The 19,886-nt window shown below is 36.9% G+C and overlaps 1 protein-coding gene across 5 annotated transcripts in view; it reads right to left on the reverse strand.

The window, feature by feature from the left end:
• Positions 1 to 2,719: 2,719 nt before the first annotated feature.
• Positions 2,720 to 19,886, reverse strand: part of Ge-1 (Enhancer of mRNA-decapping protein 4 homolog Ge-1) — a 128,957-nt gene continuing 111,790 nt past the window's right edge. For all 5 annotated transcript variants that reach the window (XM_081757538.1, XM_081757536.1, XM_081757540.1 and 2 more), the window contains 3 exons: positions 17,357 to 17,573; positions 9,325 to 9,488; positions 2,720 to 4,124 (listed from right to left, as the gene is read on the reverse strand). In XM_081757538.1, coding sequence (XP_081613664.1) covers positions 3,941 to 4,124; positions 9,325 to 9,488; positions 17,357 to 17,573 — 565 coding nt within the window. In that variant the 3' untranslated portion in view covers positions 2,720 to 3,940. The remainder of the gene's footprint in view (positions 4,125 to 9,324; positions 9,489 to 17,356; positions 17,574 to 19,886) is intronic.

Below are 19,886 nucleotides of genomic sequence, written 5' to 3' on the forward strand. Positions count from 1 at the left end.
CCGTATAGGAATGGACACGAGCGAGTTTTCTGTAAAATTCAACTGGAATCGAAGCAGGCATCTTTGAGCTCGACTCGAGAACTCGTCTGAAAAAAAAATTCCCCCAACTAGACTCGAATTTCGAGTCGAGTCCCGCCAAAACAAACCAATTCGAGCTAAATACCTTGTGTAGTTCCAAGTACTACTCTCTTCAAGTATCCTACATATACAATATAATTTTATCAATGATACTACTACTACTACTATAAATAATAATAATTATAACAACAACATCGTGTATAAACATGAAATATCGTCCCTACCGAGCTAGCTCAAGCTGTTCGTTCAGTTGAGCCAAGCCGAGCCGGTTGACATCACTATACCGGTTGGGCTTTTGCTTTGGCTTAAAAATTGGACGGTGCAGTTATCAGTCTTTATGGTAAGAACTACATTATATACTTACATTGGTGCTCACGACATTTGAGGCTGTCTCGTTATCGAGACGAGACGAGATGCACCCCTGTCGTGAGCAACACTAAAAGTATTCCACATTACTGTCTTACATTTCTCATGGCTTTCGCTTTCCAGTATTATCAGCCCATGATTTCAAAACGAGCTGAACGACAAACTCGGCTCGACTCGAAACTCGATTTCAATTTAGGGATCTAAAATTAAACATAACGTGTCCTAGCATTTTTTTAAAAATCTCTTATGAGGGGGGGGGGGGGGGAGTATTTTCTAATATGGGAAATTGGTAGTGGGTTGATTTGTAAAAATCAAACTATCGATATTAGTTTTTGACATTAGAAACAAATTGGGAAACAAAAAATACAGTGCTTGCCTTATATATCCACTGCTTTCTATTATAATAATTGCTGAAGCTTGTGTTTAGCGTTCTGAGAAAGCACCATTAACTTGTTCCGCCACTAACGAATTTCGAGGTCGTTTCCTTCAAATAGTTTTGTGGGCGTATTCCCACGTTTTGTGTGTCATCGGAAGTGGAGGCACAGAAAACAGTACAAAACACACAAAACGATGTGAAGGAAACGACCTCGGAATTCGTTGGTGGGGGAACATTTTGTTCCGCCATATTTGTAGACTCATTTTGACTCACTTCCGGTGACGCACAAAACGTGGAAGTATGTGCAGAAACGATACAAAACAGGATTAAACGATGCGAAAGAAGCGAACTCGAAATTCGATACTGGTGAGACAGTGGGTCATTCTCTTACCACCTTGAAAGCACATTTTGGTGATGCACAAAACGTTGAAATAGGCTCACAAAACAGTACAAAACACGCACAAAATGATGTGAAGGGAACGATTTCGAATTTCAATAGTGGCGGGACAGTAGGTCATTTTCGTCCCACCTTGGAGGTCCATTTTGACCCATTTCCGGTAACGCACAAAGCGTGGAAATAGGCGCAAAACCAGCACTAAACAATGGGAAAGATAAGACATCGAAATTCGATAGTGGTGGAACAGTGGGTCATTTTCGTCCTACCTTGGAGGCCCATTTCGACCCACTTCCGATGACAGACAAAGCGTGGAAATAGGCGTAAAAACGGCACAAAACAGGCACTAAACGATGTAAATGATCTCAAATTTCGATAGTTGCGGGACAGTGGTTCATTTCGTCCCACTTGGATGGCATATTTTGACCCACTTCCGGTGACGCACGAAACGTGGAAATAGGTGCAGAAAATAGCACAAAACAGGCACTAAACAATTGGAAGAAAACGACCTCGAAATTTGATAGCAGTGGAATAGTGGGTCATTTTCGTCTCATCTTGGAGGTCCATTATGACCCACTTCCGTAGACTCACAAAACGGCACAATACAGGCACTAAACGATGCGAAAGAAACGACCTCGAAATTCGATAGTGGGGGAACAATGGGTCATTTTCGTCTCACCATGGAGGCTCATTTTGACCCACTTCCTGTGAAGCACAAAACGGCACGAAACAGGCAAAAAACGATACAAAAGAAACCACCTCGAAATTCGTTCGTGGCGGAAGAAATTAATGACGCTTTCAGAGCACAATAAGCATAACATTTGTACTGTAAGCTTAATTAGATGGAAATTTTAAGTTTGTACGGTGCGCTTAATTATATGGAAAATTTTACATTTTTTCCACTGAAAAATATCTATAATTCAACAAGGAAATAATTATCTATGATAATTACCTATATAATTGAATTCATCGTAATTTGACCAATGACAAACACTTTACCATTTTATTTCGTGAAGGTCAGATCCACAATTATTGTAATAGAGATCGTAAGAATTCAAACTACGATGAGTGAAAATTTCATAGTCTTGTTTTATTACAAGTATAAACTCTTTAGTCATAGAGAAGAGAGCGCGGATCATGGGTCAGACTTGATGACGATGGGCTTTGGTGAGTTGTGGGACAGTGGGTCATGGGTCACGATGGGTGGTGGGTCAATTGGTAGTGGGTAAAGTTTTCATTGACCCACGTCACCTCTGAAATACAGTGTTGAAAATTAATCAGTGAAAATCAATTGCAATTGAATTACTGAATTCAATTGCAATTACTTTCAATCGATTGATTAAAATTGCAATTGATTCTCATTTATTAATGGTCAACTGCAATTAACAATTGACCATTACTTTGTTAATTCAATTGAAATTTGCCCAACACTGATAAACAGGAATATACAATATACCTTGACACAGATTTCTTTCTGGAAAGGTTTCAGAAGTCAATAAAAAGTCTTATATTATTACATCCAAAGACTATACATTTGGATTTAGCTTTTACATACACGTAACATACATAAAGTATATTAGATACATTTTTTATCGGTTCAGGCACTTGCAGTGATTTTTGTATTGGAAAAGTACCTAAACCTTTATATAAAAGTAATCACAGACTGCTTTTCTGTTTTACATACAAAACGTGTAAGCAAAATAAAGGAGGAAGACGAAATACAAATTACGTGCGATTCATTAAAATGTATCGTATGACTCAAACATATAAGCTACAAAAGATATAACCATTATAGTCTTGATACCTCTCTCATTGACAACTCAAAAATAGAAGTGTTAGGAAATGTGTAACTGTACATGTATACAACGTAAGCAAGTGGGAAGAAAAATGGAGACCTTCATTCAATGTCTTATGGCAAACAAATCTCATATCTGTGCATTACGAACTTACGAAAAGTACATCTATGTATCGAACATTGATAACTGATTCGAAAAAAGAAAACCATTCCCTATTAACAATCGCTACAAACCAGAAAAGTTTGTAGGTAATACTTTTATAATACAGTTAACATAATTCAAGCCATGATAGGAAAAACAAACCAGGAAAAACATTAGAAATACTTTCTCTTCTCGTTCTTTACAAGAGATTTGCATCTATGGAAAGAAATATTCGTGCCACGAATAGCAAAATTTTAAAAATAAAATCGTAACTATTATTAATAATAAGAAGTGTCGTCTCCGTAGAATAAATGTCACTAACTTTTCTTATCCTTCACACACTGACTTCACTATTTGACGATCAGTTATTTCGCTGAGCAATATTTCTAGATTGACTCTCTTTTTCTCTTCTTGCTTACGCACTTAAATGATCACTCTTTCGCTTCAAAAAGAAACAGAAGTACCTATGACAAGACCAGTAGTGTCATTCTTGCCAAATAATTTTTTTTTTTTTTTTTTGAAGGAACCTTGAACACTTCTGCAAATCACAATTTGTCATTTTTTTTTTAAAAAAAAGCACTAGAAAACGTCAGTTCACCATATACACAATTGTTATGTGTAAGTGATTAAAAAAATCACATCATACACAAAACACGAAAGAAGTTTTCAATTTCGTCGGCATTTAAAAAGGTGAAAAAAATATATCACTAACACAATGTGCACTGTGAATGAATGCAAATCGGACGATATTGCAATGTATCCTAGTCCTATATTGCAAATATGTACAGTTTAATTAGTTACAAGAGCTTGAGTAGCCATATGCAGCATTTTCAAACTTCTTGTTATCTTGTTGTTGGGATTGCTTGAGATATAAGCTTGCAGTTGTCTTTGCAAGTTGGCAATAACAGTCGGCATATGCTCTCTGGTCACTGGATTTGTTGTATCTAGATTCATCACAGCTTCTTCCAGATACCTGTCATTGTGAGTAAAGATACATAAAAATTAGTTTTATTGGTAACAAACGGATTACATAGTACATGAATTTATTCATTGACATACTGTGAACTACTGTACCTAGGTATAAGTAAATACAATTTAAAACAACCGAATCATTTTTCTACACAAGTCCATATACTCTGTAATGCAATGCACAACTAAAATTAACTAGTTTTCATAGCATGAGGGGCAGTTCGAAATACATCCAACTTGATTCCACTCCTGGTCATCATACTGCTTATTTTCTAAGTACTTTCTTTTAATAATGTGTAACTGATTAAACACCAGCCTCACCTCTGAAACACTGTCGTAGTTCTGATTTTTTCTATTTCTCTTCAATATTCTCCAGCTATTCACTGGAATTGACCCGAGCGAAGAAAAAGGAATACCACCGGTAATAAATTTATTTTGTAATAGCTATGGGCAATGTTTTCTACTGTGCCGGAAATCTCTATAAAAAAATATTTGCCGGAATAACGCAGATTCACAATTCTTCCCATTATTTTTGAATCTTTAACTGCTTTGCACAACTAATGCATTTCTATATATGTTGCTGTAGTTTACACTTTATTCTTCTATACAAAACATAGTGTCTTGTTATACAAAGTATGAATGGTAATAATTTTGACGTAGCGTAATGGGTAAAATGAATTGTACAGTCCGCAGCAAAAAGACTTGCAACATGAGCATGTAAGTTTATTGTGAAACGACGAAGTCTTTTGCTCCAAAATAAGTACGCAGGGGAGGACGCCGAGGTTTCTCCTGGTGTGATTCGTGCCACTTAGACGTTATGTTGATTCCCTGGGCTGTTAGGCGTAGTTTCACAATAAACCTACATGCTCAGGTTGCAGGTTTTTTGCTGCAGACTGTACACTCACTGGCCAAGAAAGTTGATCACTCCGGAGTTGTGGAAATAAAATAAAATAAAATTCCATAATTGAAATGTCACGTGATCGTATTCCAATGATTACAGTATCAAATGAAATAGGATTTGGAACTGGCAGTACAGACACACACTACTGGCTTCATGCTAAAAGTGTAGCAGCCGCTCGGATCTTGAATCATTCTCTGATTTGGTTCGGAAAGGAATTGGATAACCATTATACTTTCCACGAGGCGAACAACTAGTCACCATGAATGAAAGTTGGGTATGTCTTTATGACACAGAAACATTCATTGAAAAACGCAGAGGAGCAAAAGTCTGCCGACAAAGTTATGCTTTTCTTGCTTTGGCAATGTGAGATCACCATGACAAGACTACCTCACAGAGGGTCAAACTATCACTGGTAAATATTCTTGTCTCCTAACTTTTCTACGAGAGAAGCTGAAGAACAAATAGACGGTGTTATGCAACAACCAGTCAACCTACAAAATTTAAAGAGTTAACCCTGCTGGAGGGTTCGAACATATGTAAGAAACATAATAAAATATCCTGGTAACGCGTTTGCGATCGGTCTGCAATCTATGAAGAGAAAAGTCGACCCACATACGGTAATATCTTATGGGGTCGAGACGCCTATAACTGCGATTTTCCCCCGCCCAAATGTCGAGGAATCCTCAGAAAAGGGATGCTGCTATTTGCAGACAATACATCAATTAATTTAGCCAACGCAATACATAGCGAAGCTAGTATTCCCTTACTCTCCATATTCACCGGACCTAGAATTAAGCAATTTTTTTTTCTTTATTTTTTCAGAAATGAAGCATCCAGTCAAAAATATCTACAGTGTTCATTATGAAAGTAATGAGCATTGCTTTAGAAAAACTGTTTTATTGTTCCGATTGTTACAAATCTTTAAAATTCCTCAAAATACGCTCCTTCTGCATCGATATACTTCTGGAGACGTGTTTTCCACGCCTGGAAAGCATCTTTAAAGTCCTCGGTTGGAATGGCTTTTAAAAACCTTGTAACATAGGCTCGAATATTCTGCACGGAGTCCCAATGTTTTCCTTTGAGAGGTGTCTTCAAACGGGGAAACAAAAAAGTCACTAGGAGCCAGGTCAGGACTATAGGGTGTGGGGGACCACTGGGGTTCTGCTCCGGGCCAGGAAGTCGACGACGGTGAAGGCGGTTTGACTTAGTGCATTGTCGTGGTGGAGTTTCATTGAGTCTTTGATGTCACTTCGAACACGGGCGACCCTGCGTTTCAGTCTCTCGAGCACTTCTAGATAAAATCCTGCGTTGACAGGTTGTCCTGGTGGCACAAACTCGAAATGGATGATTCCTCGAACGTCGAAGAAGACAATGAGCATGGTTTTGATTCGGGATTTGCTCATGCGCGCCTTTTTGGGGCGGGGGGAGGATGAGGTGTGCCACTCCGCACTTTTGGATTCTGGATCGTATTCGAACATCCAGGATTCGTCTCCAATTACGACCGAGTCTAAAAAGTCCGGATCACTTTCACACAATGCCAACAACTCCTTGCAGCGCAAAACTCGAAGTTCTTTTTGTTTGTTCGTCAACACTTTCGGCACAAACTTCGCACAGACCTTTCGCATATGCAGGTCCTCGGTCACTATCCCATGTACCGCAAATGTTGACATGTTTAGGGTGTCCGCGATTTGTTGAATGCTCACACGCCGGTCTGAGCGCAATACTTCACGCACACGGTTAATGTTGTTATCGGTTCTGGCCGTTGTTGGGCGTCCAGTACGGGGCTCGTCGGCGACCTCCTCCCGACCCTCCTTGAACGACTTGTGCCATTTACGACCTGGGATCTTGACAAACACTCCTGTTTGTAGGCCTCTTTCAGCATCTGGTAAGTTTCCGTAGCATTCTTACCCAACTTGACGCAAAATTTTATGGCGTAGCGTTGTTCGAGCGAACCCTCCATCGCGTTGTGTTACAACTTGTAAAAACGTGCTTCACGCGGATCGACATCCACACGCTGTCACTGCTCGCAGCAGACTGACTCCGGGCGCGTTTGGAAGGACAGGCCACCCACTAGTTTTTCCGCGCCGGCAGCGCGCGCTGCGGTAGATTGTTGAGTCAGGGTAGCATCATACTCATTACTTTCATAATGAACCCTGTATTTTCACAGCAGACATAATGTCATTTCTGAAGCAGAAATATGATTTGAAGCCCGAACTGAAGACTTCTACAAAAATTGCTTAAGCAAAGTAAACGACCACTGTGGAAAATATATTACGAAGCACCGCAACTACGCAGAGAACTAATGCCATCATGATCTCAAAGGTGTGCACAATCCTTTTTATAATCAGTTTGATATCCTCTCGTAAAATCAGGGATAACACTAACCATCAGTTCACTCATTTACTGTATACAGTATTGATTACATTTGATTCACTATTAATTTGTAAACTCCAGTAAGTTATTAGTGTGGAGATTTTCTTTCCGAAATATTTGGTTCTACTACTTTCGATTTCAATATTGAAGCCCCGTTAACTTATACTCTATCACAGTTTTACACTGTGAAACGGAACTCGCCTTGTCAGTATACATTGATATTCTTTTATAACATCTATGAAGCATAAATATACTTAAGAGGGAGAAAAAGTAGGCTAAGACTTTAAATTTAACATGGGCCATACACTCTTCATTACGAAGCTTTAAAAAAAGTAAATGAATTTAATGAAGCTGCCCCGTTGGAAGCTTCATGGACATATTAAAGTTCTAATTTATTATGTATTAATACTCTATTTCAATCTGGAGTTTTCGATTATTAACACAATAAATTAGAACTTAATTTGTCCGTAAAGCTTCTATCGGTACAGCTGATTTTACGTCGTTAGCACTGAACTAATGAGGCACTTAAAAAGAATGTTTATGCCCATGTTAAATAAATCTACGCTCTTAATTCATTCTATCTACAAGGGGAAGTCCGAAAATAAGTTTCCCTTCTCGTTTTTCCCGGCGAAGCGAAGAACAATGGGGAAAACAAGGCAGCAGTTGCATGCGCAACACACCAAACACAACTGGGTGTCATTCGGCCGTGATCCTGCAGCGTCTGAGGAAAGCGGAGACGAATCTCTCAGTCTGAGCCTGATAGCTATGAAGAGAAAGCGCGTTTTGACGTCGTGATCAAAGGAAGAAGTGTGAGCGGTTGTCCGCTATGAACGGGTACGTGGCGTGTCGGGAGCAGAAATCCATAACCGCCTCGTGGAAATATAGGGGCCTGATGTGATGGGCAACGCAAAACCATATTGCAACCCTTCGGTGGGAACGCCTTGCCCATCCGCCATCTAGTCCTAATCTCGCACCCAGTGACTTGTTTCCGACTTTGAAGAAGACTCTCAGCGGCATGCGCTTTGAAAGCAATGCTGAAGTTACAGAAGCTGTTCGACTCTTCTACCATCTGCAGAGTTCTGAATTTTTCCTGGAAGGGTTTTTGAAGCTTATATATCGGTATGACAAATGTCTCAATGTACGTAGTACTTATGTGGAAAAATAAAGTACGTCTGATCTTTAATGTCACATGCTATTTTTGGTCTTGCATCCCCACCTCTGCCTACAGTCGCCTGGGGAAGCTTCCTTTCGGACTCACCCTTGCATATTGTTAAATAAAAAATGTGCACTCCAAACTTTTACCCATCCGGTGTAAGTTTTATAATAATCTGCTACCGCGACTTCGACTGCTCGCCTGTCCAGCGTCAAATTTAATAATTGTGCTTTCTATTACCGGGAACTGTTCGGAGTTAATTTGACAACAACACGATACAATTTCTCGATTTACTTTATAAATCTAACAATGAAAGAAGAAAAACTTCCTTTTGATAACTTCATGAATGATAAGAGGAAATCGAATACAATAGCCTAGCTGCAATTTGTAGATCAAATTACTTTTGTGATTTTTTTTTCTATAAATGGCCAACTTGTATTTCAATATAGCAAGCAAAGTCTAGCTAAAAGTGAACGTAAATTGAAGCTAAGTTCTTGATTACCATAATTTCAGAAGCGTTAAAACCCAACAGATTTTCCTACCTTCATAAAAAACTATCAGAGATAATGCCTACAAATTGTACGATTAGACTTGTTAGGTTTATAAAACAATGCGTATATTTATTATTCTTCAAGCAACTCAGAATTTTTAAAACAACTTACTTAACTTTTTTACCGAGAAAATTAAACATTACCAATCAATGGGTTCCCTCAATCACATCTGACAGCATTTACATCTTTGGCTGTAAATAAAAGGAAAAAACTATTATTAACTTACTTGTGTTTGATTTCCGTGTGATTCGTCATGTCAGCTGATAGCTGCTGAATAAGAGATAATAATACATGCTGTTGGAGTGGGCAGGGAGATTGATTGAAAACTTGATGTGGGTTCACCTTCTCACAGATAAATACAACTAAATTCAAGTCAGACGCTGACAGGGCCTGGAATAAACAGTTAAGGAAAAACGCATAATAGTGAAATTGAACAATTAATCAGATACTATTACTCCTGAGAATTCGTACTTCAAGATATTTACACTTTACTTCCTGGTTAATTTTTGGTTACGGGCTGAAGTACAGGTTATTTTTTTTTAATGAGTGATTCCATTTCAAATCGCCCAGGGTGGTCCACAAGACTGTCTCAGAAAATTATTAGACCCATATTTTTTCTTTTTGCTGAAAAAAAATTTTCTTCGATATACAGCCTTCCAAAATGGCTGCCCTTCTCTCAGATTGCTCGAAAAACTGAAAAACACGTCAAATTAAAAATTTTATTGTAGAGAAACGAGTGTATTTAGTAACATAATCGCAATAGCAGGAAGAGTATTAAGTTGTATGTTTCGGTAGAGCGTCAAAATTCGTCTATTGATCCAATAGGATTCGCGCAATTCACTCACAATATTGCCAACTTTGGTGAAATTTTTGCTAACTTCAAACTTTTTTTTTTCTATCCTTACAAGCAATAGCAACCATCTGCTTCTAGCATCGAAATCTACTCTATAAGGTCTCTTGAAAATGTAAAGGACTTACGTTTCTGATTATTACATCCCACGTTATAGCATGATGAAAAGCTGAAAATTTCATTAGGACGCCATTTTCTCAAAAACCCTCCCTTTTAAAAATCTGAATCTTTTACATGTATTGGAGAAATACCTAAGTATTTAATATCCATTAACCGTTCATGCGGCTGCAGCCCCTAACATTCGCAATTAATTATTGAAATTTCGATTTTTGTACTTGAAATGTAAATATTCCCTATTGGCATGTAGATCCTATACACAAGGCGAATTGAAAGGGTGTATGAAAATTTTGAGAGATGAATCCTGACATCAAATCCAGTAGAAAAGTTCCTATAAACATGAGTCGAATTCCGCTTCGTTTTCGACTTACAGGGTTTCCAACTCGGGACCCAAAATCGGCTCGGGACAATAGAAAATAAAATATATATTTCGCGTTAAATCAGAAACTGTTTGTTAAAGTTATGATGAAGTTCAGAAAATTGTTTTGTATCAATATGATGATTTTTACGTGCGTTGCAATACGGTTGGCAGTACTGCCAACTTGGTAGCACTTTTATTTGTTTCCAAATGACACTACGTGGATTTTATTTGATATTTGGTATTCATTAATGATTGTAACATCACATGAAGCACAATTTTCCCCACATCACCACAGTTTTCGTAAACTTACATGTATTTCATTAAAAGGTTTTTTCTCTTGCGTTATTGATAGTATGATTTGGTGTCGTGAACAGTCCCAGTGTTCTCTGGAAGCATGAAAATTGCTTTCACTGGTAGCATGTCATTGTAGTGCACTTGTTAATTGTTTGTGTGAATAACAGTGGGGAAGTCCTATTATAGTAAGGACCATATTAAATGTGTTGTTTATGCTAAAAGCCATGAGAGGATTGTGCACAGAAAGAATTCTAGACAAAAATTTTATCTCGCGGTAAAATATATGGATTGAGTACAGCGTGTCTGCTCAAACGTACTTTTAGGAGAGGAGGATTATTTGTGTCCTGTACACAAAGCGATTTGATAGACAGTATGAAACATTTTGAGAGGTGAATCTTTAACCGTAGTCTAGGTTTCACCGATAACGGCCGCTTTAATGGCGACACATTCATGTTTAGTATGTTACCTGTCTGGTTAATGGTTTCCAAATTCACATTCAGAGGAACAAATTCTATCTTGCTGGTGCATAATTTCATATTTACACTTTCTTTCGTGGTCACCAATATCTCGCACACATTCACGTTGTTCACGGTAAATATTCAAAGCACCCTTTACACAAATAATCATCCTTTCCTAATACTACGTTTTGGCAGACGCGCTGTACGCAATACATATATTTTACCGCAAGATAAAATTTTTGTCAAGAATTCTTTCTGTACACAATTATCTTATGCCTTTTAGAATAATCAACACATTTAATACGGTTCTTACTGTAATAGGACTTCCCCATTGTTATTTACACAACCACTTAACTAGTGCACTACAATGTCATGCTACCAGTGAAAACAATTTTCATGGTTCCAGAGACAACTAGGACCATGTTCATGACACCGAATCACGCAAACTATCAATAACGCACGAGATAAAACTTTTAATGAAATACATTTAAGTTTTCGAAAACTCTGGTAATGTGGGAAAAATTGTGCTTCATGTGATGTTTACAATCATTAATAAATACCAAATATCAAATAAAATCCACGTAGTGTCATTTGGAAACAAAAGTTCTACCAAGTTGGCAACACTGTCAACCGAATTGCAACGCACGTAAAAATTATGTTGATGCAAATCAACTTTCTGAACTTTTATCAAAGCTTTAAGTCTTCATCCCGGTGAAATTAAAATACCGCTAATTTTACATTAATTATGTGATATCTTCAAATAGATAAAAGATAATAGAAATATGGAACAAGAGCGCCCTAGACAATATTATTTTGCGTGAGGTACCGTTATTCACAAGTCAACTAGTGGCTTTATGTTTTCAGCTGTTTAGAAACGCGAAAATAAATGCCGATTTTCAAAGTGGCTCGAAATCGAAAGCAGATAAGTGAGTCGTGATAACGGTTTCTCATGTAAAATAATATTCTCTAGGGCGCTCTTGTTCCACATTTCGATTATCTTTTATCTATTTGAAGATATCACATAATTACTGTAAAATTAGCGGTATTTTAATTTCGCCGGGATGAAGACTCTTAACACAGTTTGATTTAACGCGAAATATATATTTTATTTTCTATTGTCCCGGGCCGATTTTGGGTCCCGAGTTGGAAGCCCTGTAACTCGAAAACGAAGCGGAATTCGACTCATGTTTATGGGAACTTTTCTACTGGATTTGATGTCAGGATTCATCTCTGAAAATTTTCATACTCCCTTTCAAATCGTCCTGTGTATAGGACCTAAATGCCCATAAGAAATATTTACACTCCAAGTACAAAAATCGAAATTTCAATAATTAATTGCGAATGTTAGGGGCTGCAGCCGCATGAACGGTTAACGGATATTAAATGCTTATGTACTTTCCCAATACACGTAAAAAATTCAGATTTTTAAAAGGTGGGTTTTTTGAGAAAATGGCTATATGCTTTTCATCATGCTATAACGTGCGATGTAATAATCAAAAACGTAAGTCCTTTACATTTTCTAGAGACCTTATGGAGTAGATTTCGATGCTAGAAGCAGATGCTTGATATTGCTTGAGGATAGGAAAAATTTTTTTGAAGTTAGCAGAAATTTCACCAAAGTGGACAACATTGTGAGTGAATTGCGGGAACCCTATTGGAACAATAGACTAATTTTGGCCCTTCACCGAAACATACAACTTTATACTCTTCCTGCTATTGCGATTATGTTACTAAGTACACTCGTTTCTCTACAACAAATCTTAATTTGACATGTTTTTCAGCTTTTCGAGCAATCTGAGAGGAGGGCAGCCATTTTGGAAGGCTGTATATCGAAGGAATTTTTTTTTTTTTTTTAGCAAAAAGAAAAAAATATGGGTCTAATAATATTGCATGTAGATCCTATATAAAAAAATAAATGAAATCTGACACTATGATGGGGATCAATTGTGGTTTGCCTGGACGATTTGAAATGGAATTGGTCTTATGTAACAGTGCAAGTGCATGTGATTACAATGATAACATGTCACAATTATTATTTAAAAAAAAAAAAAAAGTTTAGTATTACAATAAAATTACATATAGTTTAGTACGCGAAGTTTTACACACCACGTTACCAATCCATAAGTACTCTATCTGATGCAGTCACTAGCAAGACTATAACTAACTTCATCCCAAACGCTTCACAGTGTCCCGTTCTACTCCAGGCACAGTTGATATGATTCTGTTTTTGAAGAAAAATGTGAACTTTCACATAACCCAAGAAAAAAAGATCCCAGGCAGTAACGCCTGAAAACCTCGAAAGCCAAAATTGTAGCGCCTATCCTCGAATTACTGGTAACCGTGCCAAATGCCTTAACATCAGCAGATCGATGTCACAACGCTCGAAATAAATCATAAATTCAGTTGTTTTGTGTGTTCATCATTTTGCGAACTGAGAATTTTTGAACATCTCATTGCATAGGTTTAAAAACTTCTAAATTCAGATCAATTATTCAAGCCTTCCCGTTTGTTAATCAGTTATGAAAAGTTCCAAACTCGACTCAGAATAAACTCGGATGTAAATAGCTATTCCAGCTACCAAAAATTAAACACGTATCAAAATGTAAGGATGCCTGGCGAAGTACGACTTCTCAGTGTTTAAAAGGTATCCCATGTGTTGTACTTATGGAAAACCATCTCTAGTAGGATGACAAGTTTCTGTACCAGTCATGTATGTTGAAGTACTCTACTTACAAATTATGACTAAAAGGTTATTAAGTTTTAACAAATCAAACTATGCACTACTTATACAAGGGGCAATCCAAATGAAATCGACCAATGATGGTTGCTGACATTTTTTTTTTTTTTAACGTAGCGGCCATTTTGTATAGGCGCCTGAGCGTATTTTGAACTTTTTAGTGCATTCCGTTAAACGCTGTAACTTTTTAGGATTTAAAGATAATGAGTTCAAACCAAAACCATATGAAAGATAATGGAATGGACAACATTCTATGTTGTATGCACATTGAGACGTATTTTAGAACGTCAAAAAAGATAGCTCTGAACAATGAGGTTGGAAACCTAGAAATTGCCAATTTGGAATGTACATTTTGAAACGAAATAAATGAGACTCGCCTTCAATTTTTTTTGCCTACGTAGAGACTAGATAGTAGACAACGTCCCAAACAAGTTTCAGATCTGTGAACCATATATAATTAATTTTTAAAAATGGGTAAACTTGCATTACTGAGACTTGAGTAGTTTCTGAGTTATAAGGTTTTTCTTCACTGGAACTTAATACCAAGAAGCGCCATTAGGTGTGGATATAAACTTTGTAGCAAAAGTGAAAATAACACGACATTAAAGTTAATTGGGTAAAGTGTGCATAATTTATCAATCATATTGTACAAGAAACGAAACGCGTCTGTTATTTCTTTTCTGCCTATAGCCGTGCTGTTAAGACATCAGTGAGGTAAATAGTTGACTAATTTGTGTACAGAGTTTGGCGCTGATATTGAAAGTACGATCTTTAGGAGTTGTGAACTCTGTGGGTGAGAGTTTCCGGAGAACCTTAGTGATTAGCACTCACACCTTGTCATTCGTAGATAGTTTAAAAGAGGTTCTTGGACCATGGGGATGGAAAAAATAATCAGAAAGATCGTTATTTTCCTGACTCATGTCTTCAATTCCCCCAATCCACCACTTCTCGTCACAAATACAGGCTACGGTATCATTAGGTGCAAATGACAAAATGCTATGTTACGGTATCATTGGGTGCAAATGACAAAATGCTATGTTCTGGAAGTACTGAAATCAGTAAATTCATCTGACTGTGAGTATTCATAACATATCTGATTTGTATCTGCGTTCGAGGTACAAATCTATGATATGATCTGGTATAGATAATTCTTTTACAATTAGCAAATCTCGAATTTCTTGCTGTTTGGCTACACTTCTTCTGATGAAACATAGATAAATTGTATGCCTGAGATACTATATCAACACAAAACTTGTACATCTGTTAAGCTCTTAAAATCGTGAATTTCACATCACTGCAACAACTTATAACTCAGAAACTACTCATGTCTCAGTGATGCAATTTTACTCACTGTTACTGCACAACTATTGTCTATTTTTGTGCAAATTTGGGATTTTTCCCTTGTATCCTTCCTTAGATATTTGATGGTAAAAATACACGATTTTCGAAAATTGGCAATGTTTAAAAAATTTCAAAAAAAAGTCAAGTATATGGTTCTCAGATCTGACACTTCTTTGGGACGTGGTTTACTATCTATAGCACGGACAACAAGAGATGGTCTCTGACGTTTCTTACCACATGCGGTGGGACATTGCAGCCCCTACTTTGATACCAGTGTTACCAACCACGATCACTCTGTCTCATACCATTAATTAAATTGCCACTACAGTTGCACCGAATAAAACCTTGACACGCGAGTAGTGGCAATGTCATTGCGAGCTGTCAGAGACGTTCTCTTACTGGACGCGCTATAGTCTCTATGTAGACAGAGAATTGAAGGTAAGCTTTATTTATTTCGTTTCAAAATGTACATTCCAAAATGGCAATTTCCAGGTTTCCAACCTCAATGTTCAGAGCTTTTTTTTTTCGACGTTCTAAAGTACGTCTCAGTGTGCACAGAACACAGAATGTTGTCCATTCCATTATCTTTCATATGGTTTTGGTTTGAACTCATTATCTTTAAATCCTAAAAACTTATAGTGTTTAACGGAATCCTCAGAAAAGTGCAAAATACACACACGCGCCTATACAAAATGGCCGCTACAAATAAACCTGCGCGGCTGAAAAATTAAAAAATAGATAAATTTTGTCAGCAACCTTTGACCTGGAAATTGGTCGATTTCATTTGGATTGCTCCACAATTGATTCCTATCTATGTCTTTTATTAAGTCGGAAAATACCTACGTAATTTCTACTATCAATTTGATAAACTCTAAGATTAATTCAATATATATTAATGCCCAAATCTCATCCTACTTCTTAACTAATCACACTACAATGATGAATGTGAAACAATGTCAACTCAGCCGACTACCAAAATTGTTGAAATTCTACACTTGGAAAGGGTGGTCCATTGTCGGTGACAATTACATGAGGCCATCGAAAACAATGAAACAAAGTCTTAATGTATTAACAATGGTAGCCGCCGTAATACTATTCTGTGGCCATCTCTCTGTACATTGAGAGGTTACATCAATAAGAATCAAACACTTTATTCTTACTATGTTAAAGAAGTCTAAATGTATCCTCTTCCACGCCTGCTAGCTCTCATTCAGTGTTTACTGTGTATCGACTGACATGGAACATAGGCATGTATTATTCGTTGAATGTCTCTTTCAAAAGTTGGCCTCCAATGTGAGGCTTGCCACAATCGCAAATATTGCTCATGTAAAAAAGCAAAAGTTTCTGTCGTATTGCGTCCCCAAAAAAGACAGTTATGGTGCACATTCAATTCATATCTTCTTTTTATTTAGTGCTCGTAATTCTGTCGTGTCCATATTGCCTGGTGAACACTATGGTCAATCTTGTAACAACCAGTTCACTACTGATATTACTAAGATAATCACAAATAGTTTCTCGTACTATTAAAAGGAGGGTCCATTGTCAAAGGACTTATACACTGACTAGGTACCTCCCAATCTCCGATGATTTCAGCACTTGGTATGCGTGACAAAAAGAAGAAGAAGTAGTAGTAGTAGTAGTAGTAGTAGTAGTAGTAGTAGTAGAAGAAGAAGTAGTAGTAGTAGTAGAAGAAGAAGAAGTAGTAGTGAGGTGATTTTGAGTTTTACGTCCCGTTCAGCAGCGAGGCTATATGAGACGTGGACCTACTGATTAACGTGGAATCCGAACCAAATGAGCTCCCGCCGGGAATCGAACCCGGGTCTCCTACGCCAAAGGCGCGGATGCTAACCGCTTAGCCACGAAGGAGCTCAAGAAGAAGATTATTATTATTATTATTATTATTATTATTATTATTATTATTATTATTATTATTATTATTATTATTTATTCTTGTGTTTGGTTTATTGACGGCCATCACAAATGGCTCTAAACCACAGGTGGCAGTGTTATTATATTAAACACTTATGAGTGCGAACGTAAACATAAATACGTGTTCAACTTTTTTGAACATGAATGCATAAGAGTATTTAATGCTCTTACCTGCTGGAATGCAGCATTGATCTGTCCCTGAGCAATGAGTTGTAGTATTTGCGCCTGTTGAACTTGGGCGTCAATAATGTGTGACGATGGAGTGACAGCCCTAGACCTTACTGCTGTTATCACGCTATCTTCAATTACTGATTGCTGATCCTTGAAACCTTTCACTATTTGATCTCTAATAGTTTCTTTCAACATTTTAATTAACGATTCTTGCAAACTGTAAAATTAATCAAGATATAAAAATTAAATCTATTGTAGTATTTGTTCCTTACATGCATCTATTTCATACACAAGAACAGGGCTCATAGTGGTCTGGTCTCTTCAGAAATAGTTGAAAAGTGACCAAAAGCACATGAAAAAGTGACCAAAATCTCATCAAGAAGTAACTTTAAACCTTGATGCCAAACTTGGGCATAAATTGAATTTTACACTTTTTTTAAACAAAATAGGGTCGGCTGGATCATAGCTGAAATACGTAATGTTTTAACATGTTAAGATTAAAAATGATTTTACTTAAGTTTGTCACTTAATAAAAAATTGGATTATATATGTTTAGAGGTTCATTATTAATTACATACTTTGCACTGTTTTGTATTTCAAATTTGATCTGGATGGGGTAAGGCCAAATTGCTATATTTTCATTATGTCCAGTAATTCAAAATTAAAATAATGTAATTAATACATAGCATCTAGATTACCATTAACTGGTAATAAAATTTTGTCATGTACAGTCCGCAGAAAAAAACTAACATGAGCATGTAAGTTTATTGTGAAACTACGCCTAACAGCGCAGGGAATCAACATAACGTCTAAGTGGCACGAATCACGCCAGGAGAAACCTCGGCATCCTCCACTGCACACTCATTTTGGATGAAAAGAATTCGTTGTTTCACAATAAACTTAGATGCTGATGTTGCAGGTTTTTTTGCTGCGGACTATACAATTGGTTTGTTAGAAATTTTGTCTTGGTACCACATAATTGGTAAACATAGGCATGACTTCTACCGACATTCCGCATACAAAGAAAAATAAACTATACACGGGTAATATATGTCATTATCCTTTAACACAAGGAAATAATGTGGATTATGTTTATAACCTTACTATGAACTTTTAAAATAAATTACGAATGTTAACTAAAAATGCAGCTGCATACAAAATTAAATTAAAAAAGGCAGCAACACGAATGTATGCTAACATATTTTTGTATTTTCACATAAACTTAGTCTTTCTTCATAAAGAAGTGAGTTATTAAGGACGATTTTTATCCACCATTTTCTGCAAATCATCTGTCTGTTTCTGTTCATCTTGCAAAATCTTTCCTTACTTTCTTCAACTCTTTCAACATACCCTGTGCAAAGTGCACTTCAGTTACGTCCTTTCGCTTCACAGCTGTTTTCAGACGTTCAGATGCCTGAAACAAAAGTTCATCTTTTGTTTTTCTTTTCATATTCTTTTTTTCTTTCTGTTACAGGATTGATTTCATGTCCTCAAAGTCCCTTTTTTCCTTTATCAATTTCTCCATCACCTCTCTCTTTGCTTGTTGTTTCATCTTTCTTCTTTTTGGGCTTCCTCCTTTCTTAGATTTTCTAAGTATGCTTTGTATTTACGGTAAGCAGGCTCAATATATGTAAGAAGCTTCTAAGTGGAACCATTTCTTGCTTATTTCCAAATTTCTTCATCCCAGACATTATATTTAACTTTGCATTGAGAGTCCTTAAAGCTATCGCTGTGCAATCTTCAAAGAGCACACATGATAATGAAAACCCGTGTTCCACTTCAGCACTGCCAAGACTTAAAGACAGACGAATTTTCACCACGAATGCCACTGTAGGTAACTTAAAAATTAATTAATTAATTAAAAAAAAAAAAAAAAAAACCCTCCAGAAATAATCTATTCCACCACTGCAAAGACTTCCTGAGAAATGCTCACGTTGAAGTAAGCGCCACTTATCACTCAATAACAAGTCTCAAATGACACACTCAAATGACTTCATTTTCCGGATGAAGACAAAACAAGTATTTAAGTTCTACGGAAATTTCAATGGTTTTCACTATGAGTTTATATACTGCCACGTAGTCAGACTTCACATATTTCTTGAAACTAAGCACATTCTTCTTCTTCCAGCTGCTGAATGCTAACCTTGCTTCTCCACACTCCACTTCACCAACAGGTAACAGATTTTCCTCACTTACAGCACTTTCATCCAGTTCAGTCAAACATGTAACAACTTCTTTCTTCACAAATCAACAACAAAACCTTGATAACAGTTTGAAGTTTAGCGTACAGAACATGTACACGAGGCTCCTCTTTTTGAAACAGTTCTGTGATATCTTTGAAAAGTTTTGAACTTGAGATGACAAAATTTAATTGAGCTTTCGTTGATGGGTCTTTCAAAATTTTAGAAACTGACTTATATTTTCCAGTAGCCATGAGGTTTGATTTCTTTAGAGAAAGAAACGTGAGGAAATACTTCTGCAGAGCACTGAGGAGTTCGAGAACTCTTTCACATGATTTTTCAAGTGTAAG

Source organism: Thermobia domestica, chromosome 1 (genome assembly GCF_964235325.1).
Source record: "Thermobia domestica chromosome 1, izTheDome1.hap1.1, whole genome shotgun sequence".
In the NCBI taxonomy this organism is placed as follows: domain Eukaryota; kingdom Metazoa; phylum Arthropoda; class Insecta; order Zygentoma; family Lepismatidae; genus Thermobia; species Thermobia domestica.